The sequence below is a fragment of the Callorhinus ursinus genome, unplaced genomic scaffold, assembly GCF_003265705.2.
Source record: "Callorhinus ursinus isolate GAN/ISIS: 27379988/994484 unplaced genomic scaffold, GSC_fseal_2.0 scaffold6, whole genome shotgun sequence".
In the NCBI taxonomy this organism is placed as follows: Eukaryota; Metazoa; Chordata; class Mammalia; order Carnivora; family Otariidae; genus Callorhinus; species Callorhinus ursinus.
Window position 1 is genome coordinate 73,535,765 of NW_027397068.1, and position 23,648 is coordinate 73,559,412.

A 23,648-nucleotide genomic window follows, 5' to 3' on the forward strand; every position below is an offset into this window, starting at 1 on the left:
AGGTTGGTGGGGAGGGGCATGAGGTCAGAAAGTCTAGGTAGATGCCTGTTGGTAGTGACAGTGAGAACAAGAAGGTGGTGACAAACTCAAGAGGCACCATAGAAGTTGAGCTGGGAGGACCAATAACCCCTTAGAGAGAAAGGAAGTCATCCAAGGCACTGTGGAAATATGAAATGGTGGTGCCATTAAAAGAAACTCAGAAACGAGAGGAGGCGGCTTTGGTCGACTACACGTGCTGAGCCGCCATCATGTGCTGAGGGGTGACAAAACACCATGGCCTGGGTAGAGCCAGGCTCCCGGACTGCACTGCCCATTGCATCGCACAGGAAGGGGTGCAGGAGTGAGGAAAAGGAAGCAGTACACCTCGGATGATCCCAGGTGGTGAGGTGAGACCCATGGAAGCCATTTGCCTCGGCATGTTCCACGCTGGGAGGCACAGCATGTCGGCGAAGAACTGGAAAACTGACCCATCCCAGGTCAGGACTCCACAGGTCAATACCTTCTTCGGGTTGTACTTGGGACAGGATCTGATTGGAGGACTTTTCTTAGTCACAGCTTGGGTCTTAGCCACCTCATACACTGTTGGCTTCTCTGGTGTCCAGCTGGGAGGAACTTGCCTTTGGCTTGAACACCCATCCCTGGTGCAGGCAGTCATATCCAGGGTCCAGGCTGGCTTCCCTGGAAGCAAGTGGTACAAGCCTTGGAGTTTTTATGCCCCCAGAACATTCTATGGCCACTTTTCTTGGTGGTGGGAAGCGCTTTGGGCTTCACAGTCTGTGAGGAGTGTGGGAAAGAGACTGGATATGCTATCTGGAAACAAAGAGCCCCAAAAGACAGTGATCAAAAAACATCTCAATAAAATGGGGGGAAGTAATTAAAATAAGATCTCAGAGGGTGTAGGAAGGAGTCAAAAGCACAGATGGAGGAGGGGTTAGCTTTGTCAGAGCAAAAAAAGTAGTTCTTTTGGAAAAACAGGAGCAAGTGGGATGGGCTCAGTTGCCTTAAGGATTAAAGAGTTAATAAAAGGTACAGTCAAGTGATTTTTATAACTAAAAGAGACCCTGCAGGTCATCTGCACAGTAGCTGGGACTCAAAATGCATGAGAAGGTATTTCAAGTCGGAGCGAGGCCCCCATTGGAGTTTTCGAGCTGATGATCTTACAGTGGAACACGTCTAACCGAACAGAGAAATCTGGTCCCTGGAGCCCAGATGGCAAACAGGGCTGGAGGTCGGGGCGGGGACCACACATGGGGCATGGTTCGGATTGCTAGGCGAGGTGACCCCTAGATCAAAAGCATTATAAGGTCAAGAACTATGAAGTTGGGGCATTAGAAAGTCCAACCTGGGTGTTGACATCACTGCACAGGACTGGGTGGAGAGAAACCTTCGCTTCCAGGTCTGATAGTGAGGTAGCATCCTGTGGTTCGGGGAATTCATGGCCACACAGCACAGAAAGACTCGGGCTTTGTGGTAGAACACGCGGAGGTCTGAGTCCTGCATCTGTAACTGGCTAACGATGCGGGGAGAACCACAGCTCCTGCTGAGGTGGAGAACATTCTCTCCGGGTCCACTTGGGCTCTTCTCCACTCCTGAGAGTGCCTTCCTGACTTCGGATACTATTATTTATGATGGGGGGTGACTTGCTAGCCACGAACGGTGTCACTTCCTTGCAGCAGTAACATAGTGGGGAACGGAAGGAGGATTACGCCTCCCAGCTTTGCAGGTGGCCCTTTGTCCTTGGAGAGACGGCTTGGCCTTCATCCTATCCTGCGTGACTCAGGGGTTGCAGGACGACCTCAGCTTTCTGGGCCAAGTCAACACCAGCCTGGCCGTGAGGTCGTTAGAGCCTCCCCTGAGCCTTGCTCTCACGTCTGCAGCCCCCTACCCCCTCCCAACAGGCCCCACTGCTGCTCTTCTCTCTTCTTCCTCTTGTGTTAATGCCCCCAATACAGAGGCTCAGGCTTCTAGTGTCACAGCAGAGCCGAACCTTCCACAGCAGGAAGGAAGTGTTCCTTAGCCCCTGGTCCAGTCACGCCTGGCCGGCCAGCTGCACACCCTCATCTGTTTCCATCACTTTCTGTGAAGTCCTCCTGAACAGAGACAAAGCAGAGGTGCTTGCTCCATCTTCTTTCTTATTTTTTTTAAAAATTTATTTACTTATTTATTTGAGAGAGAGAGAGAGCACGTGCACACAAGCAGGGGGAGGGGCAGAGGGAGAGAATCTCAAGCAAACTCTGACTCCCCGCTGAGCATGGAGACTGATGCGGGGCTCGACCTCACCACCCCGAGATCATGACCTGAGCATAAATCCAGAGTTGGCCACTTAATCGACTGAGCCACCCAGACGCCCTGCTCCATCTTCCTTCTGATTCATGTTCCTAAACATCCCCTCTACTTTCTCCATTACGAAATATCCATTCCAGTGTTATCGGGCCATCACTCAGTGACTGGAGGTGCCCGTAGCATGAAGGTTGAGGCCTGGCCCCAGCCAGTGGGTGGTTATTGTCATCTCTGAGGAACTGAGTCCACAGCAGGCTGCTCTCTCCAGGGGCTGGGAGGGGAGGGAGGGTGCGTCTCCCGGAACCTTGCAGTGTTTGCTTCCTGGGAGTAGCCACTGTGGGCTCCTCTGGACCCAAGTGCATCCGCCACGGGCCTTCTTTGTTTATAGTTGAGTTTGTGCGTGTGGCTGACACTGGCCACCAAGACCTCCTCGCTGAAGATTTCCAGCTTGGTTGAATGGCTTCAACATCTTTCCAGGGACTTCTGATCCTACATTTTTAAATTTAGTCTTTCCTTCTCTTCCTTTTTTATTAGAAAAAATTTTGATCTCTAGAGAGTAAGCTCCTTGAAGTCAGAGATGATAAATTTTCCTCCAACTTTGTACTGTGAAAAATTCAAAAACATCCAAAAGGTGCAAGAGAAATATAATGAACACCCCTATTCTCTGGCCCTAGATTCACCAATCATTGCTATTTTGTAACATTGGGTCTCTCCGTATAGATACATATACACGCATAATATATTTTCTACAGAAAAAAATACGTATAGTATACACACATACATACATACTTCTTACCAAACTTTCTGATAATTGTACACAGCATGACACTTTACCCCTAAATATATATCCCTTAAGAACAAGGGCATTTTCCTAAATAATGATATAATTATAATCTTCAGGGATTTAACATCGCTTCAATATTATGATCTAATACAATGTTTCTATAGCTCTTTTTTTGCAGAGGTGATGTAATTGTCAACCTTGAATCCACTCTTTGACCCCTCCCTGCCTAACCAGCCCAACTCAGAGTCTGGCACAAGGGGATGCACACAGAAGTCCTGAAATAAATGTTAGTTGAATGAACGCAGGGATGGATGAGCGAATGAAAAATCCTTTCCGATGTGTCTTCAGATTTGAAAAGCCATGTGACCTCGTGCAGTTCATGAATGCCACGTGGGAATTACATGACCTTCAAGCCCTTCTCATTGATCTTGGCAGAAACCTTACACCTGACAGGATATATATTTTGCAACTGTGGCTTTTTGTCATTAGGTAGGTGATATTTATGTTACAAGCGGTTAGGAGAGCAGTCAAGAAGTTGGCAGACCTGTTCCAAGGGAAGCATATGGGAGTTACCGTTAATTGTGTCTCCTGTCTTACGGGCTCCCAGGCTACTGCACCACTTTCAACTGCTGGGAATGCAAACCAGTATTACAAACAAGAACGGAGGAAGATGGAGCTCTGCATTGTAGGATTTCACACCCATCACCAGAGAAGGGCACAACGACTTCTGCTGTGATGGCATTCATTGTGTCAGACCTGTCACAAAGAGGCTTTTGTGGAAATTGACAGCACATTTATCGCTATTGGGGCACATTGTTCCGTAAGGCAGACTTTCCTCCCTCATATTTGAGAGGAAAATTTTCCTCTCATGTTTAGTACCAAATAGTGCTGGCAGAAAAATCCTACTTAAAGAATTCCCTTTAAAGGCCAGCACGCGTGCAAGGTGCGGGGCTGTGCTCACAGCAGGTGCAAAGCTCCGTTGCCCCCTCTCCTGCTAGTGTGTGGAGTGGTGGGATCCTCACTATATGGCAAACATTTAAAAAGCTAGACTACAGAAGAAATATATTTCACGATCATGATGACTTTTTTGAGTTAGAACTTAAGGTAGCCAAAATTCCGTCTTTTCTCCATTCTGACAGTTCGATGATTCTCCTTTCTTTCCTTCAACATTTCCTATGCTTCCTTTCAAGACTTTATGCATCCCAAGTTCTAGCATAAATACATCAGCAGCGAGTTATTGTCAAATAAGTTCTAAGGGCACATCAAACAATGATCTTAAAGTGTCCCAGGGTAACAAGGTTACTTTTGTTCTAACTGCATGTAGATTTGAAATGAATAGCACTCTATTTTAGGGACACAAAGTTATGGAGAATTTTTTCTTTCTTTCTTTCTTTCTTTCTTTCTTTCTTTCTTTCTTTCTTTCTTTCTTTCTTTCTTTCTTTCTTTTCTTTCTTTCCTTTTCATTTTGGCCTCCTTCTCTCCTCACCAATTTGTCTGAAAAACTGAAATTTGACTCGAGGTTGGAGGGTGGGTTTTTTTAATCCTTCCCCAACTCCCAAGACCCCTTCCACCCTGCACCCGATTTCTCCCTTCTCCGCGTTCTATCTAGCACTGTCTTTGTGACATGTCCACGTCCTAATGAAAGCCTCACTGTTTCACATCTGGATCAGTCTCTTGGTGCACAACCGAGGGACCCGGTTCCCGTGGTCATTCTAGGAACAAGCTGGTCCCTAGCAGCTGGACAATCACCCACTGTGTAGGCAGAGGTTGCTTTCTTTTCCTGAAAAACACATTCCGCAGCACATTTGACGTGAAGTAGTCACTGTTCATTGAATCGGGCAGCTTTGGGCAGGTGCACCAAGTTCTATTGGTTTTGCAAACTATTGATTTTCACTCTGTGAAACACTCTGTGTTTCCTTCATCCCCGTGAATCCATAGTTCCTCTTGCACAGTGGTTCTTCAAATATTACCCAAACGATGAAGGGCAGGGCTTTTAAAAACAAATAGTTCTATCTTATTATACTTGTGACTAATTTCCTACAAGGATATAAAGCACACTAATAACAAGAATGTCAGTATCTGTTGTTTAGGTAGCTGTATTACCGTTACAATAGTGGAATCAGGGACATGTTTCAGTTATTTTATAAACTGCATTACCTTGTATTTTATCTTTTAAAGCAAATGATTCTTAAGGGACGTGATAAAACATTAGTTAGAACCATCACAATATTGGATAAACAAAATAGCAACCAATAAAATTGCCGACTACTTGGATAAAAAGAGCACTGTATTTTTCCCACTGTGAAGGGACAATACTGACCTTAGATTAAAAACCAGGGAATTGAAATTGTTGACAAAATCAGCCAGTGTATTTATGACACCGCCTTCAACCACATTTCACTCAGTCACCGATGTTTTCCAATGACACCCCACGTTTGCTTTCGTGCACCCGTGGGGAGTCAGAATGTTTGATTCTGATGTGCTTTCAAAAATCCGAATTAGTCAACTGACTGCGCTTGATAGACTGGGTGAGTAACTAATCCTACAACATCAACTGTCCTCTACTGATATAGTGCATTCCTTTTGAGGGTAAAGACGCGGGTGGAAGAGTCTCTGCATTGATGATCCCTGTCCCTGAACGACGTGCTGCACAGCAAGGTGGTTAAGACTCAGAGGTCAGTCTCCAAGGAGGCAGGTGAGGCCACTTCCTACCTGGGTGAACTTGAGCAAGTCAATGTCTTCAAGGGTCTCTCTCTCTCTTCGTGGGTCAGATGAAGTATACTCTCTCTGAGGGCTCTGAAAGAGAAGGCAAAATGAGATCATTTGTGTGACATTCTTAGCACAGTGCCTGGCACATAAGTACTTGATAAATGATTACGATTAACTCTAATAAAATTGTGTTCTTTCTTTAAACAAGGGATTCAGGGCACCTGGGTGGCTCAGTTGATTAATTGTCTGCCTTTGGCTCAGGTCACGATCTCAGGGTCCTGGGATCAAGCCCAGCATCGGGCTCCCTGCTCAGCGGGGAGTCTGCTTCTCCCTCTGCCCCTCCCCCATTTGTGCTCTCTCTCTCTCTCTCTCTCTCTCTCTCTGGGTCTCTCTGTCTCTCTCTCTCTCAAATAAATAAAAAACAATCTTTAAAAAAATTTTAAAAAGTAAACAAGGGGTTCAGTCACAAAGGTATGTTTAGATCTTTCCATTAATAGCAACGACCAAAAGAAGTACACAGGTAAAGATCTCAATGCCTCCCTCCTCAGAGTGAAGCTAACACATTTCCTTGTCCTGTTTTGTCTGAGTCCCGCACTTTGAGAGCTGGGCCTTAGAGCCCATGCATTTTATTCTATGTGTAGCCTGCCTAAATTAGAATGAGCCTCAAGGATAGAAGGATAAGACTTAAGATACACAGATATTTATTTTCATATTCAGGGGAAAATGTACTCACTTACCCTTAGTACATTTTTGTAAAGATTTCATTTATTTATTCACTGTGTGTGTATGTGTGAGGAGGGGGAGGGGCAGGGGCAGAGGGAGAAGGAGAGCATCTCAAGCGGACTCCATCCTGAGCATGGAGCCTGACATGGGGTTCGACGTGGGGCTCGATCTCATGACCCCGAGATCACGAGTTGAGCCGAAATCGAGGGTCAGGCGCTCAACCGACTGAGCCACCCAGGTGCCCCTCAAGACACACTTTTTTAAGTGCCTCGTAGGTGACAAGTTTGAACATACTACTGAGATATTTTTCTCTCTGAAAGGATTTCTTGTATTTCTAATTGACAGATTTTCTTTTAACATTTATTTGTGTCTTGCAAATTTCCATGGTACTTTCTGGCTGGAACAATACGCCTCATATCAGAAAGAAAAGTCTGCTGCACTAGTGTGATGTCAAGTCAAAGTTATGGAATACCCAATATCTGTGAACATCTTTAAAAGGTTTATACAGTGGTGAATTTTATGCCAGCATCCATTCCATTTATTGTCTTTTTTAACATGGAAAGTTCTAGAATGTCTACATTTGACCTTGGATTTTATGGATTTGTGCATCTTATGTACTATCCTTGGGCTTCAGGCTGCAAACAGATCTCCTTTGCATCCTCAGAACGGGCAAAGTACCCAGAGGACAGCAGGTTAAAGTCGAATTAAGGAAACGAAGAAGAAGGAAAAAATAAAAAGCAGACAGGAGATGGTGTAACACAAGGAGGAGAGGAAGAAGGGAGTGGCTGTTAAAATAAGCTGTTAGATTAGAGGAAATACAGAACATGGGCGTGGGGGTGACAGTTCTCCTTTTCATGGATTCCAGAGGGAGAAGAAGTCAAAAGAAATGCTTAGAGTCTCCCGACACAGAAGAGGAATGGGGTGAACGCACATGTAGTCCAGTAAGAAGCCTGATGGGTGTCTTCTAAGGAGGCAGCCAAGGGTGACATCGTCCTCCTGGGAATAGGAAAACAACCGAAGTATCGTCACTTACACCTGCTTAAATTCCCAGTCCAGCAAGTGTCGCACAAATCAGTGTATCAATAATGTTACTCTTCAAAATCCCTTAGAAAGGGATGGTCATTTTGAAGACCGATATATTTCTCAATTAATCCAACATAATCAATTTTTCTTCCGGGGCTGAAACAAATGACTATTTCTTAGGCTGAGGACCAGCTGCAGTAGCTGATTTGTGTTTGTAGGGCTGCACTGTATAAAAATAACACAATGGAATCATACTCATGGAGACCAGAAACAAGAATGACCAAAGGAATGGCAGATTCATGGCTGGTGCCTTAAGCTGCCTCCAGTATGTACATACATCTGAGCGAAGGGGCTGATGAAAGGGCCTGCACTGCTGTGTGTGTGTGTGTGTGTGTGTGTGTGCGTGCGTGTGTGTGCACACGCATGCACATGTCTTTTCCTGTTTCGTAGCCAGGTGGAAATAGCTGATTTTGTCTCAGTTAAAAGTACAAATGGTAAAACTCCACTGTATTAATTATCTCCTGGTTACCCACCAAAAGAATTTTTGGAGAGGAAGCATTGCTTACTCCAGCAAATTGAGGTTTTATTTCAACATTTCAACTGGAGGGGAAGACACAGCTCTTTTATTTTATTTTTTCCTTTAAAATTTTTTTAAATTAACATATTATGTATTATTTGTTTCAGGGGTACAGGTCTGTGATTCATCAGTCTTACATGATTCACAGTGCTCACCATAGCACATACCCTCCCCAATGTCCATCACCCAGCCACCCATGCCTCCCACCCCCCTCCACTCCAGCAACCCTCAGTTTGTTTCCTGAGATTAAGAGTCTTTCATGGTTTGTCTCCCTCTGGTTTTGTCTTGTTTCTTTTTTCCCTCCCTTCCCCTATGATCCTCTGTCTTGTTTCTCAAATTCCTCATATCAGTGGGATCATAGGATACTTCTCTTTCTCTGATTGACTTATTGTGCTTATAATACCCTCTAGTTCCATCCACATCATTGTAAATGGCAAGATTTCATTTTTTTGATGGCTGCATAATATTCCACTGTGTGTGTGTGTGTGTGTGTGTGTATACACACACACATATATAATAATATTCCACTGTGTGTGTATATATATATATATATATATATATATATATATATATATATATACCCCATCTTCTTTATCCATTCATCTGTTGATGGACATCTTAGGCTCTTTCCATAGTTTGGCTATTGTGGACATTGCTGCTATAAACATTGGGGTGCATGTGCCCCTTCGGATCACTACATTTGTATCTTTGGGGTAAATACCCAGTAGTGCAATTGCTGGGTCATAGGATAGCTCTATTTTCAACTTTCTGAGGAACCTCCATACTGAAGACACAGCTTCTTAAGAAGAGGTAGTGACAAGAGGAAATTAAATTCTGGAGGTATTTGCCAAGTATGTAAAATATGGTATACTTTTCAAAAATAGAAACTGCAATCTAGTTGGTATTGTGAAAAAGTCACACGGATCCCTCTTGCACTCGACACATTATTTTGTACCTGGAAACATGACTTGGTATAGAAATACTAAAGTATCTGACAACGTATTTTTTTAAGTATGCAAGTAATGGACACCATCATTTGCTCCTTGCAGAAAATCTTCATAGCAATTAGAAGCTTCCCAGGGTTGAGACACTGAAAACTTTGGTGGGGAAAGCAGAAACCTAGATTTGGTTATTTTGCTTCTGAGAAATTGGGTTTTCATTTTAAGTGAATTCAAGCATTCTTGACAAGTACTAGAAGGGAATCAGGGCTATTCAAGTGCAGTCCCTATTTAACCACAGGCAAAGTACAGTGTGTGGAGTTCAAGATTTTCCTGAATTGCCTTAATTGTATATTTTACCTCTCTCAGGGGCCGTCTCTCCTGTGGCTCAGAGCCGTTCACAGCTGACTACCAGAATAACCTGGGACTGTCTCCAAAAACGGTCACTCTGGAGCACAGCTTCTCATAGGAATTACACTGCTATTACCAGGTAATTTTAGCCAGACGAGAAAACAGTTTGCAGACACGCACTTAGGTAAAAACTCTCCTGGTGTAGACACACGGGGAATTTGAAAGGCAGATTTTCTAACAAAAGGACATTATCTCAGCATACAAAGAGAAGAAGCATGGTAGGCTAGTGTTTCTCAGTGGGGAGTGACGTTGCTCCCAGAAGACATTGAGCCATGTCTAGAGACATTTTGGATTTGGTGTTGTTACAATTGGGGGTGACAGGGAGGGGACTGCTACTGTCATCTGGTGGGTAGAGGCCACGGATGCCACCGAATACTCTGTAATGCACAGGACAGCCCCCACCACAGAGAATTCTCCAGCCCCAAATGTCAACGGTGCTGAGGGGGAGAAATGTTATCAGAGGAAGCAAAGTAAGTTTCAGCTTATGGGATGGGTGAGCCAACAGGGAGTTTGCACGGACATTTAAACATTGATTTGTGAGCTGGCACGTGGGCTTAAAGAGCTCTTCCTGCCTGATCTTTTGGCAGCGAGGTCCTGCCACTTTCTCCTGATTCTGGGGTGCAGGTAGGAAAGGGGCACCAGCTAGGACAGGCACCGAGATTCTTCCAGAAGTCTGCAGCGGTGGCGGGGGCCAGTGGAGCCCTCCTTGCTGCTGGCTCCGACAGGACCACCCTCGTGGCCCCAGTCCCGGGAACAGATCCTTGTGGGAGGTAAGGGAGCAGCACTAAGACCTGAGTTCTTCTCCCTGTAAACATGTGGTTCCAGAATGTTATCAGTCAGGGTGCGCCACGCATTTCGTTTTTTTCCTGAGACTGTAGAACCGACTTCCTTTCACAGCTGTCTTGAATATTTAAGAAATCTTGTTGTATTTTCTTAACATAATGAAGATGTGGCGGTTATCACTGCCCTTATTTTATAGATGAAAAAGCTCAGGCACAGCGGAGTTATGACCTGCTTAAACTAGGACTGGCAAACATCCGTCCTCCCCACGGCTGCTGCTGACTATAGGGATTTGCATATCAGCACTTGTGGGCAGACAGGGCGCTAAATTATTTGTATATATGTTCTCCTCTACCCTTCCATCCGCCCCACAGGTTTTTCAGCTGAGGCACCGAAGCCCAGAGATGTTCTGGCCTCACAGCTGGAGAAGGGCAAATCTGGGATAGGAGCCAGGCCGCGACTTTCCAGGGCCTGCCCCTCCCCCCACCCCCCACCCCTCCCAAACGCAAATGTAGAGTTCTTACACTGGTAACTAGGAAGGTTCCATACAACATATGGAAGAACTTTTTTATTTGAATAGGATTACACACTTAAATCATGGAAATTGGATAATCTCCATTCATGTTTTTTCAAAACCTACTTTCTCATTTATCTTTACTAAATGGTGTAGATATATAGCAGTCAGATAAGGGCACTAAACCTAATTCATGCATCCATGCCCTCACTCATGAAACGTTAAGCACCTACTATGTACCAGGCATAGTTCTAGGCTCTGAGTGAGGAGGGGGTGGTATATCAAGATTATTAGCTTTCAGGGCGCCTGGGTGGCTCAGTTGTTAAGCGTCTGCCTTCGGCTCAGGTCAGGATCCCAGGGTCCTGGGATCGAGCTCCGCATCGGGCTTCCTGCCTGATCTTTTGGCCTGATCTCTCCCACCCCCGCTGCTCGTGTTCCCTCTCTCACTGAGTCTCTGTCAAATAAATAAAATCTTAAAAAAAAAAAAAAGATTATTAACTTTCAGTGCTTCTTCCTCATGTGGTCACCACCTAGTGCTGGAGGCAAAGAGCCATATTACCAGGCAGAATATGGTCTGATTCAGAAGAGAAGTGTCTGTGACATTTCAGAGATGCAGAAGAACCCAAGCCTGGTTGAGCTGAAGGCAGGGGAGGTACCTGGAAAGGGGGCTTCGATGGATCTTACAGAACCTGGATACGCTATGGAGGAGTTTGGTTCATACTCAGTAATGGATGAGGTGCTGTCTTGGCCTCCCTGCCTTTCTGGGTTTTGTTGGTGGTATCTGTACGAGTAACTCAGGGGCCATCTTTGTTGCTCATGTCTATTTGGTTACCAAGTTCTGCCATATTTTTTTTTTTTTTCCAAACGGCTTCCACATAGGATGGCCTGGGTAAATTACCTATCTCTGTGAAATCATTTCTCTTCATTGGTAAAATGGGAGTCCCATGTATGCATTGTGGAGGTTAAATGGGAAAACAGACAGACAGAGGACCAGGACATGGTGGTGTGTAGATGTGCGCTCCGGCCTCTGCAGCGCCCCTCCCCCTTTACTTCCATCTTCTTCCTCCCCTTCTTCAGCCACTTAATGTCCCACCACAACCTGGGTGACCTCCTGGTTTGTTCCTTCTTTGCGAATCCAAACATTTCTGCCACTGCTCTCTGGTATGAGCCCACTCTTTCATCCTGGGGATTTAAGCAAGTGAGATTGTTGAACTAGAAATAATTTATTTACTTGATTACTTATGAACTGATTGTCTTCCAACTCATTAAAAATGGTTCAAAAGACTTATTTCATTGATCTTAACATCCTGAATCAAGAGTTCAGTTGGGGAAGACCTTTTGCCAGTTGCATCCATCCAGGCTTTGTAACTGTGTAGGCAGAATAGTGATGTTGCCTTATTAAAGTAGAAACTCCAGCCACCTGGCTGAACGATAGAACATTAGCAAGTACATATAGACCACGTTTTCTTTCTCAAACCCAGTTGACTAAAGTCAAGGAATATTTATTGAACCCCTAAAGGGTAAAGACATGCTGTTCTGACTTCAACCATTGGGTGTCTCCAGTTTTAACCCTGAATTCCAACTGATTTCAGGAAAGAGTGTCAGGAGATTCGTGATTTCTATTTCTATTGAATGTGTATTATTGGAATTAATTGTTAGGAAATTATTTTAAACAGAATTGTTTAAGTACTGCAAAAATGAAAACTGTTTCAATTTATAGCAGAAATCCAGGCCCACTTGATATTTCTACATGTTTGATGAGAGCAAAAGACCACATCTGAATAGTTATCCATGAGACCAGAAACATATACAAAATGCAACTGACCGATTTGCTAATTGTTCTTCCTCATGTGAACATCCGTTTAGTGGTTACTACCTATCACAGATACCCTACAGAACTGAGCTAGAACCTGGGTCCAAAGCCCCATTCTATGCTTTCCTCCCTCTTTCCTGCTGAGGAATACGGTGCGAGGAGGCTCCCGGCAGGATCCGAGGCAGCTCTGCTCGAAGGCATGGGCCCCGTTCTCGGGCTTTCCATAGAATTTCTCACTGGGGCGCCGTCTCTCCCAGTCAGTGCGGCCTCTGAGCCTCACGCGGTGTCCTCTGAGCAGGTGTAGCCTCCGGCACGGACTCTGCCCGGGTCTGCCCTCACTTGGACAGCAGGATTGGCCTCATTCCGAAGACGCACTGCTTTTCTTAGAAGGAGGCAAGATCATAGGAGCGGAGCAATCGGAGAACCCCCGGCAGCCTTCTGGCTTGAGGCTAGTCCCCCTTCTGCAATCACATCTTCTCTCTTTCTAGAGCATTCAGTCACAGTTCTGTCCTTTCAACTTCTCTCTGTGCACTGGCCCCTGCCCCGCAGTCATGATCCTATCTTAAAACAAATGCTTTACCTCGACCCTTTATCTCTCCCCTACCACCAAGCGTCCATCAAGTCCTTTGAAAGGCCAAGGTCATGGCTGGTCTCTCTACTTCTCCATCTTCCACTTACTCTTTTTTTGGTAGCAGCTTTGAGACTTAATCCATGTATCAAGCAATTCAGCCATTACATTGTATAATTCAACAACTTTCCATAAATCCATAGAGTTGTGCCTTTATCATCAAAGTCAACTTTAGGATATTTCCATCACGCTCCAAGAGAAAGTCTGTACCCATTGGCAGTTGCTCCCCATTCCTTCCACCCCCAGCCCTCGGCAATCACCACTCTACTTTCTGTCTCTATGGAATTGCCTCTTCTGGGCAGCTCATATAAAAGGAATCCTATAATATGTGGGCTTTCGTGTCTGGCTTCTTTGACTCAGCATTGTTTTTAAGGTTTATCTACCAGCGCTTCATTCCTTTTTATGGACAAATAATCTTCCAGTCTATGGACACATCACGCTATTTATCTACTTATCAGGTGATGGACATTGGATTGTTTCTACCTTTTTGCTCTTATGCATAAAGTTTCCTTGAACATTCCTGCACAAGATTTTGTCTGGATATATGTTTTTATTTTTCTGGGGTGGGGTTGGTCACCTTCCCCTGTGGCATATGGCTGAATAGGGAAGGAGGAGAAAATCGAACAAAATCAAGGTCAGTCAGGTAAAGAGGGAGAAGAGGTGATGTGTCAAGCCAATCATGGTCACTATGATGTTTCTTATTGTAACGAGGGTTAGATTGAATGAGCACACCTTTAGGTTTCACTTTTTCTTTATGAGTCATTTTCTTTACCAAGCTTAGAAACATCCTTCAATTTCCAGTTTTTTAAGTATCTGTTGTTCAATAAGAATAAATGTTTACTTTTACCAAATATAATTTTGCCATCAAATGAGATTACTTTGTTGGCCTATATTGTGAAATGCTACGTTCATAGATTTTATTATTAATATAACATTAAATTCGTGGGATTACAACCTCCTTGGTTGTAATGGGAAGTTCTTTTAATATATTGTTGAAAATGTCTTTACAGTTCTTTATTTAAAATGCTAAGATTTGGGGCACTTGGGTGGCTCAGTCGGTTAAGCGTCTGCCTTTGGCTCAGGTTATGATCCCAGGGTCCTGGGAAATCTCTGCTCAGCAGGGAGCCTGCTTCTCCCTCTCCCTCTGCCACTCCCTCGGTTTGTGCTCTCTCTCTCTCTCTGTGTGTCAAATGAATAAATAAAATGTTTAAAAAATTTAAAAATAAAATGCTCATATTTAAGTTGTAATATATCGGTAGGGATTCAGTTTTCTGGACCATAGGCAAACAATGTAGCTTATGCAGATGTAGTAGGGTAAGCTACTAATAAGAATACTGAATGAGTATTAATGCAGAGATGTATTAAGACAGCTGGGAAAAAATATTCAGCAGTTGAAGGAGATTTTGTGGCCTGAAAGTCTACAGAGAATTGCCCCATCGAAGAGGGCTCCCCAGGAAGCCCCCAGATACCTGGTCTGCATGGTGACCCTTCCCACCTCCGTCCAGGACAGACGCCCTGGCAACAGTTAACTCACTACTCAGACCTATTTGGATACATTCAGGCCAACAGATGGACTTTCTTTTTTTCTTTTCTTTTTTTTTTTTAATTTTATTATGTTACGTTAGTCACCACACAATACATCATTAGTTTTTGATGTAGTGTTCCACGATCCATTGTTTTCGTATAACACCCAGTGCTCCATGCAGTACGCGCCCTCCTTAACACCCATCACCGGGCTGACCCATGCCCCCACCCCCCTCCCCTCCAGAACCCTCAGTTTGTTTCTCAGAGTCCATCGTCTCTCATGGTTCGTCTCTCCCTCCGATGTCCCCCCTTCATTGTTCCCCCCCTTCTCCTAATGTCCTCCATGCTATTCCTGATGTTCCACAAATAAGTGAAACCATATGATAATTGACTTTCTCTGCTTGACTTATTTCACTTAGCATCATCTCCTCCGGTCCCATCCACGTTGATGTAAAAGTTGGGTATTCATCCTTTCTGATGGCGGAGGAATATTCCATCGTATATATGGACCACATCTTCTTTATCCATTCGTCTGTTGAAGGGCATCTCGGCTCTTTCCACAGTTTGGCTATTGCGGACGTTGCTGCTATGAACATTGGGGTGCATGTGGCCCTTCTTTTCACTACATCTGTGTCTTTGGGGTAAATACCCAGGAGTGCAATTGCTGGGTCATAGGGTAGCTCTATTTTTAAATTTTTGAGGAACCTCCACACTGTTTTCCAAAGTGGCTGTACCAACTTGCATTCCCACCAACAGTGTAAGAGGGTTCCCCTGTCTCCACAACCTCTCCAACATTGGTTGTTTCTTTCCCTGTCCATTTTTGCCATTCTAACTGGTGTAAGGTGGTATCTCAGTGTGGTTTTGATTTGAATTTCCCTGATGGCTAATGATGATGAACATCATGAACATGAACATTTTTTCATGTGTCTGTTAGCCATTTGTATGTCTTCTTTTGAGAAGTGTCTTTTCATATCGTCTGTCCACTTGACTTGATTATTTGGTTTTTGGGTGTTGAGTTTGAGAAGTTCTTTATAGATCTTGGATACCAGCCCTTTATCTGTAGTGTCATTTGCAAATATCTTCTCCCATTCTGTGGGTTGCCTCTTTGTTTTGTTGACTGTTTCCTTTGCTGTGCTGAAGCTTTTTATCTTGATGAAGTCCCAAAAGTTCATGTTTGCTTTTGTTTCACTAGCTTTTGGAGATGTATCTTGAAAGAAGCTGCTGTGGCCGATGTCAAAGAGGTTATTGCCTATGTTCTCCTCTAGGATTTTGATGGATTCCTGTCTCACACTGAGGTCTTTCATACCCTTTGAGTTTATCTTTGTGTATGGTGTTAGAGAATGGTCGAGTTTCATTCTTCTGCACGTGGCTGTCCAATTTTCCCAGCACCATTTATTGAAGAGACTGTCTTCTTTCCATTGCATGTTTTTTCCTGCTTTGTCGAAGATGATTTGACCATAGAGTTGAGGGTTCATATCTGGGTTCTCTATTCTGTTCCATTGGTCTCTATGTCTGTTTTTGTGCCAGTATCATGCCAACAGATGGACTTTCAACTTTAATAGAACACCTTGAACATCCTGGAGCACTGTCAACTTCTCTACCTTGAGGCCCTCCCTGTGTGGGCACCATAGCATGGCCATGCTCCCCACATGAACCCCACGAAGAACCCCCAACACACATTCACAAGTAAGGCTGGTCTATAGATTTCTGTTGGCCTTCTCTCTTTTAAGTAATGGTGTTTTTTTTCTTTGAAAGTGATGCCTTTTTGTCATAAAAAATTCAAGTACTATAGAAAAATGCAAGGAAGAAAAAAGTCACCCCAAATCTCACCTCCCCAAAAAGCCAGCATTGCTTTTGGTAAGCATCATTCCAACCATCAAACTCTGTCAAGCTTGCAGATGGAAGGGTCAATGGACCATGGATAGAAGCACAAGTGAGTGTGACTTCATTTTATAACAAGGGAATCATATGAGACATGCTCTCTCGTCCTGTGAAATATTAATTTTCGGATCATGTGAAGTTAATGGAAAGAAAAGAAAATGAAGTGAAACAGAATGGACAGATAAACTTATATAAATATTCCTTCAGATGCTACATTAGTTCCCAAAGGTGCCTCTAATGTTAAGAAATTGCAAGAACCACTGAGGGGTCAAGATTATATTCTTTTTGCCACGTTTTCCCAATGTTGGATAATCTGGATTGACTCTGCTCTGAAAATCCAGGTGAGATGCACTCATTCATTTTCTGACCTCCCTTCTCCAATCTCCTAATTTTTTTCCTTACGTGCTGCAAACGTAATTCCCCTGGGAAGTGTGTTTGTTTTTTTCATAATTCTTCCTTTGAATTGACCCCATGGGAATCAACACTCACCACTTAGCCTTGAGCCATGGCTTCTCCTTTATTACCTAAATTACACATTCGCTTCTGATCAAATTACTGATTTGGAAGGAGAAAGTTCAGTCTAAAATATTGTATCACAAATATTCACAAATATTGTATCACAAAAATTCAGTCTAAAATATTGTATCACAAACAGCCAGAGATGCATCTCTTATCTTGGGCATGAAGGTTAACAGCTTAGATTACCTTTGTCATGTCTTTACCAATTTAAGATATCATATAAAATTATTATTTTGAAGCATCTGTGGATTAAAATGACTTATTTGTAACACAAAGGGCTACAAAAAAACATACTTCTAGGACAGACGTGGCCCTCCTCCTGTGTTCTCCTCCACCAGCCCCACAGCCATCCAAGAGAAGCCCAGTTTCACCCTCTCTGCCTCACTCATTTGTCACATCCAACTGATGACCAAATTCTATACTTCTTAAAAAATTTTAGTCTTTTTATTTTGGAGTAATTTTAGATTTACAGAAAAGTTGCAAAGATGTAGACAGCATTCCTCTTTATTTATACAACTTCTCCTAATTTTAGCATCTTGCATAATCACAGCACGATTTATTCAAGCTAAGAAATTAACATTGGTACAATGCTATTAACTGAGCTCCAGACTTTATTTGGATTTGTTCAGTTTTCTGTTCACCTCCTATTTCTGCTCCTGGATCCAACAGGCATTGGTCGGGAGACCTCCATACATATTGGATGTCTCCTCTTCGTGGCCACTGCCCTGCCTCAGTTCTGGCCTCAAGCTCCTCTCAACCCACTCTGGAGAAAGTCTTCAGATGGTCTCTTATTGCCACCCCAATGGAATGAATTTTTTAAAACACCGACTGGGTAGAGTCCTTGCCCTTCTTAAACTCCCTCAGTGGTGTCCTGTTGTCCATGAGATGGAGTAGGAACTTCTCAGCGGTCTCCATCTGGATCCGTTTCACACCTGCTTCTCTGGCCCTGTCTTCCTTCGTCACTCCGGCTCCGAGACCCACGCGGGAAGGGGACTGTGCGACCTGCTGCTGCTGGTGCCCAGCCTCCTCTCCCTGCTGCTGGCCACCTGCCACACGCCCCCATTCCTTTTCAGTTTGAGCCTGGGAAGCGTCCCCTCCTCCTTTCCTCGCCAGACCTTGATCTGGTACAGCTTCTGTGAGAGCATCCATCCAACTTCCTTGTTGTTAGGTAGCTGCCTCATCTGCTAGTTTGTCAGAATTTTGAGCAGAGCAATCTTGTCATTATTTTTGTGACCCTGATGCCCAAAGGATTCAGTACTCAATAACTATTTGTTGGATAGATAACACAAGTTTGAAAAAAAATTAGTGTTTCCCTTTACTGTGTCTTCATGTTTGAATCTGTAAAACTATTTTTCAGTTACTGTGAGAGGGACCCACCACCTGTATTTAACATTTTAATGGAACACAACCAACCATACATTTCCATTCGTATGTTGTCTGAGTGGCTGTCACTCTGCAGAAGCAGAGCTGAGTAGTTGCAACAGAGATTTATGGCCCGTAAAACCTAAAATACAGTGGACGCTGGAACCATGCGAGGGGTTGGGGCGCTAACCCCCCACCCTACACAGTCACAGATCTGCACATATCTGTGCAGATCTGTGCAAATCTTAATGACTGATAGCCTGCTTTTTTTTTTTAAAGATTTTATTTATTTGAGAGAGAGTGAGAGAGCACAGGGGGAAGGGCAGAGGGAGAGAGAGAGAGAGAATCTCAAGCAGACTTTGCGCTGAGCACAGAGCCTGATGTAGGACTCGATCTCGTGACCCCGAGATCATGACCTGAGCTGAAATCAACAGTCGGATGCTTAACTGACTGAGCCACCCAGGCGCCCCAACTAATAGCCTACTTTTGACAGAAAGCCTTACTGATAACAGAAACAGGGGATTAACACCCATTTTGTATGTTATATGTATTGTATACTGTAGTCTTACCATCAAGTTAGCTACAGAAAAACATGGTCAAAAAAATCATAAGGAAGAGAAAATACATTTATAGTACCGTACTGTTTTATCAGGAAAAAGAAATCTGCATATCAGTGAACCCGTGCAGTTCAAACTCATGTTGTTCAAGGGTCAACTGCCTTCATGATTTGACTCTTTACAGAAAAAGTTTGCTGACCCGATGTTTGATGTTCCTGCTTCTAATCCACTTGAGCTCTGGTCCCCCCGCTGTAATGATGCTGTTACTGGAGCACCTGTGCAGACCATTCTGGCCGCCTTGCACGGTCATGGCCAACCCTATGGTTGTCATTTCCATAAGAGCTTTCTTTCCCATCAGTGTTACAATCAGGGGCAGGAATAAATAAACACGGGCAAGCAGTTCAACTAAACATTTTGCTGCAGCTAGAGAGCGGATCTGAGGATCATGAGACCCTGTCTCTGGTCCTTGTAACTCTTTCCCAGGTGACCTGCATGACTCTGCCAGACACACAAGCTTCTCCCACGGGGTTGAATGAGAAGGCACAGACCCGTGGCTCCAACATAATCAGGTGATGCTGCTGATGCTGGATCGCTGACGGTTATCAACCGCTGGGCACAGTTCTAGGTGTTTCTCAATGTGAGGAGAATCAGGGTAAGAATGGCCTACGTTCAAAGTTCCTTGACCACAGATGACACTGTGACAAGCGCGTGTTTCCCTGATCCCTCTGAAGGATAACTTCATTGAAAAACATCAGAAACTGAAAAACGGTTCTGTATTAGAGTTTATCGTTGAAACTATGTGGCACTAGGACATGTTTGTTCAGATGACTTCTGACGGAATCTGTCTTAGAAACGATAAATAAAAACGGTTGGGAGACTCTGTCCTAAATCAGTTAGGAGACCCACCTCCTGAAAATTGTTGGAGTGACCAAGACAAAATGAACCAGAAAATCTGGTGATGGAAAATCTTCACCTGGAACGTGAAATGGGAAAGACAAGAGAATAAAAACAAATTGTGACTTTTTGATTACAGCCAAATTAAAAGGAACAATGGCAATATTTCGGTTTTTTAAAAAGATTTTACTTATTTGAGAGAGAGAGCAAGCACGAGAGAGCACAAGTAGGGGGAAGGGCAGAGGGAGAAGCAGGCTCCCCGCGGAGCAGGGAACCCAACGCGGGGCTCGACCCCAGGACCCTGAGATCATGACCTGAGCCAAAGGCAGATGCTTAACCAACGAGCCACCCAGGCGCCCCAGTGGCAATGCTTCTAAATAACAGTTTGTGCAATGGCACTTGGTGTTTCTGACACTACTCCCCAAGGGGTTAACTGTTTCAGTCAGGTGGTTTTTGCATAGATTAGAGGCAGGTGGTCAATGGGCAGGTGGGTGGGTGTGAGCCCCTTGGCGGATGATTGTTGATGTCTGTTCTTTAATTATCATTTACAAGAGAAGTTGCATCGATGAGCTGCCCTCCTGGGGCTAACATTCTAATAGGGGAGACAGGCAGAGACCCCATAAACAGGCAAATGCATGGTATATTCAGATACAGGTGAAAGATGTGGAGAAACATCGTGTGGAGAAGGGAGAGTGAGCGCCAACAGGGAGCGGGGGAGGGAGCAGGCCGTGTGGTTCCGGAAAGAGGGGGCCCGACTCAGACACCAGCTGGAGATCACTGCAGGGAAACAGGCTGCAGAGAGCGGGGACTCCACTGGGATAATGCACAGAATGCGTGTGAGATCATGAAATCTGAATGTCTCCATGACAAATGGCCGGAGAATAAAGCCAGCTGCTGGTGCAGAGAGATAGTGCAGAATTTAGGGATTCTAGAATACCATTCCCTGGTCCTGCGTGAGTATCAATGGCTTGCTGTGGTTTCCGCAGCCCCTATTTTTAGTGAGATAAGCTCCTTTGGGAGGCATCAGTATCCAAGATGTTGGCCTCTTGGTTGGTTTGGCTTGTGGATGGATCAGGGGAACCTTTGCAGAGGCAGGCCGCCCCTAAGGAGCAGGGGAGCTGACGGTCTTCCAACTTATTAAAAGAAATTGAAATGACTTCATTCAATTTATTCGATTTACTTCACAAAAGAGAGAAGTAGGCTTGTATTTCCCATCACTTACGAACAAAACAAGGTCATCACCCCTTTCATGACATTGATTTGATCTTGGCTCACGTCTTTCTCACACACTCTGTTAGCTGCACTGGATCATTATAGCTTCCTGAAATCGATTGAGTTTGCTTTGGGAAAGGGAGAAATCAGAAACATAAGACCATTTTTCTTTTATATTAATGAGGCAGAAGTGGCCACTCAAGTTGGCACATTAACCTTCTACTTCCTCGCCTTCTTAGGGAACAAGAGTCTTTCCAGGAGCCAGGAACCCTCCCAGCCCCACCACACCTCCCCTCTGCAGAGCAGGTGCGCGAGAAGCAGGAGAAACACATGCTGCTTCCACGCTGGGCTGCAAGCAGATTCGCGCCTTCCCAGAGTCAACTCCTCTCCCAGCCCACTTCTCCCAAATTTGTTTGGTAGAACTCTTTTGAAAGAAGCAGTAGAGTGTCTCTAATCTACTGTTTGTTATTTTAGTAAAAGTTCAGGTAATTCAAGAGCAGAATTATTTTTGAAAAATTTGTAAAGATTTTATTTATTTGAGAGAGAGAGAGAGAGAAAGAGCAGGAGCAGGGGGTGGGGGGAGGGGAGCAGAGGGAGAAGCAGACCCCCCGCGGAGCAGGGAGCCCGATGCGATGCGGGGCTCGATCCCAGGACCTGGGATCATGACCGGAGCCGAAGGCAGACGCTTAACTGACTGAGCCACCCAGGCGCCCCCAAGAGCAGAATTAGTGATGGGAAAATCTTCACTCCTTGGCTGCAAGCAATATGAGACGCTTTCACTGTCACGGGATATTTAAAAAACTATTATTTTCATTTAAAGTGGTATTTTCACACTGCCAAAAAACACAGAAAGTAGAGAAAGTAAAAAAAAAATCACATATAATTTTATCACCACAGCAAATTGCATTTTAATGTATGTTCTTCAATCATTTCTTTTTTAGAATTTCTTAAATAATTTCAGTGACAGCACACATACATTTCTGGTAAACTCCTTTTTACTTAACATTATACTGCAAATATTTTTTCAGGCTGCATACTACTTTTCATGTCTAGACTGTTTAATGACTACATACAAAAAACACACTTTAGAATTAGATCTGAAAGCTTAGAAGATACACTTGCTAACTTAATTAGTATATATATAGGAGACCATGATGAGGTCCTGGAAAACTGTCAGTGTAGAAATCTATTGACACAGGTAGATGCTCATCCTGTGTTTTTAAATGGAAATATGTAAGATGCAAAACAATTATTTCTAGATGGTGGTTTTTCTTCTTTCCTTTCCCCTTCTTTATTTTCTGTAACAAGCATGTAATAATGGAATAACTGTTTTACAATAAAAATAAACACATAAGGAAAACTTTCCGGGGAAAGAATACTGAGTGGAGATTTGATGCTGAATAGCATCCTTCAAAAATGCCATTAAAGTCTGTCTGAGGTTGGAATTAAAAATCCAAGAACTGTGGATGAAACAAACCATCTACAGAAAGGAAACACAGGGGAGTGAGCCTCTGCTTGCACAGCCGCAGAGCCTTCGGAACAGCCAGGGTACAGGTGAGCTCACTGGAGCAGTGACAGGGAGGCGGGTGATGCAGTCATAACAGGAGTTTAAAAGTACAGTCCTTTGGCCACACAGCTCACTAACTCTTTGAGGTAAGGTTACCTGATCTGAGGCCAGGGGTTCCTAGCCCGTGTCAGATGTACATTTGTAATGGAAAATGATACATCTGTCCAGGGGTCACTCGTCCACACGTTGAGCTAAGTCACTGAGCACGGTCTAGGCTCAGCAAGGATGCTTTCCATTGTAGTTTGATTTTCCATGTAGATTTGCTCAGAATTCCAAAATGCAGTTCCTTAGCTATATATATATATATATCTCCCATATATATGTGTGTGTGTGTATATATATATATATATATATATATAGGCAAGTAAATAATAATAAATATAAATAAATATAAGACATATATACTTGGTTCCTGGCACATAGCTCCCAAAGTTTTGGAATCTCTGGAGCCATGAATGTCTTCTGCATGCCAATGAGTTATCTGTGGTTGGGGGGGCTGTCTCAGATAGCTTTAGGCTGGGGGCTGCTTGCCAGAAAAACCAAGGCATGATTAGAGGGCTGGAACTTGCAGCCCCAGTCCCTAACCATCTCCAGAAGGCTGCAGATGGAATTAATTACTAATGGCCAATGATATTATCAATTGTGCCTACTTAATGAAACCTCTGTAGAAACCCCTAAAGAAGGGGTTTCAGAGAGCTTCCCAGTTGTTGCTGGGAAGGTGGTGCCCCTGTAGGCCTCACGGAAGCTCTGCACACTCACCCAATCCCACCCCATCCCCGCCCATGCACCTCTCTATTCGGGCGATCCTTGAGTTTGGATTCTTTATCACAAGCCAGTAATAGTAAGTAAAGCACTCTCCTGAGTTTTGTGAGTTTTCTAGTGAGGGACTGAGCCTGAGGAGGGGCTCATGGGGACCCCAGATTCATAGCCCGTCAATGAGCAGTATAGTTGG

The 23,648-nt window shown here is 44.1% G+C and overlaps 1 protein-coding gene and 1 long non-coding RNA gene across 2 annotated transcripts in view; one reads left to right on the forward strand and one right to left on the reverse strand.

The window, feature by feature from the left end:
- Window positions 1–3,239: 3,239 nt before the first annotated feature.
- LOC141373021 (uncharacterized) lies at window positions 3,240–9,494 on the forward strand. Its single transcript, XR_012378642.1, has 3 exons — window positions 3,240–3,553; window positions 5,653–5,759; window positions 9,404–9,494. It is a non-coding gene; the product is annotated as an uncharacterized lncRNA (long non-coding RNA).
- Window positions 5,697–23,648, reverse strand: part of PRKN (parkin RBR E3 ubiquitin protein ligase) — a 1,304,062-nt gene continuing 1,286,110 nt past the window's right edge. Inside the window, exon 12 of the mRNA XM_073894189.1 lies at window positions 5,697–5,860. Within this exon, the coding sequence (XP_073750290.1) occupies window positions 5,832–5,860 (29 nt within the window). The 3' untranslated portion in view covers window positions 5,697–5,831. The remainder of the gene's footprint in view (window positions 5,861–23,648) is intronic.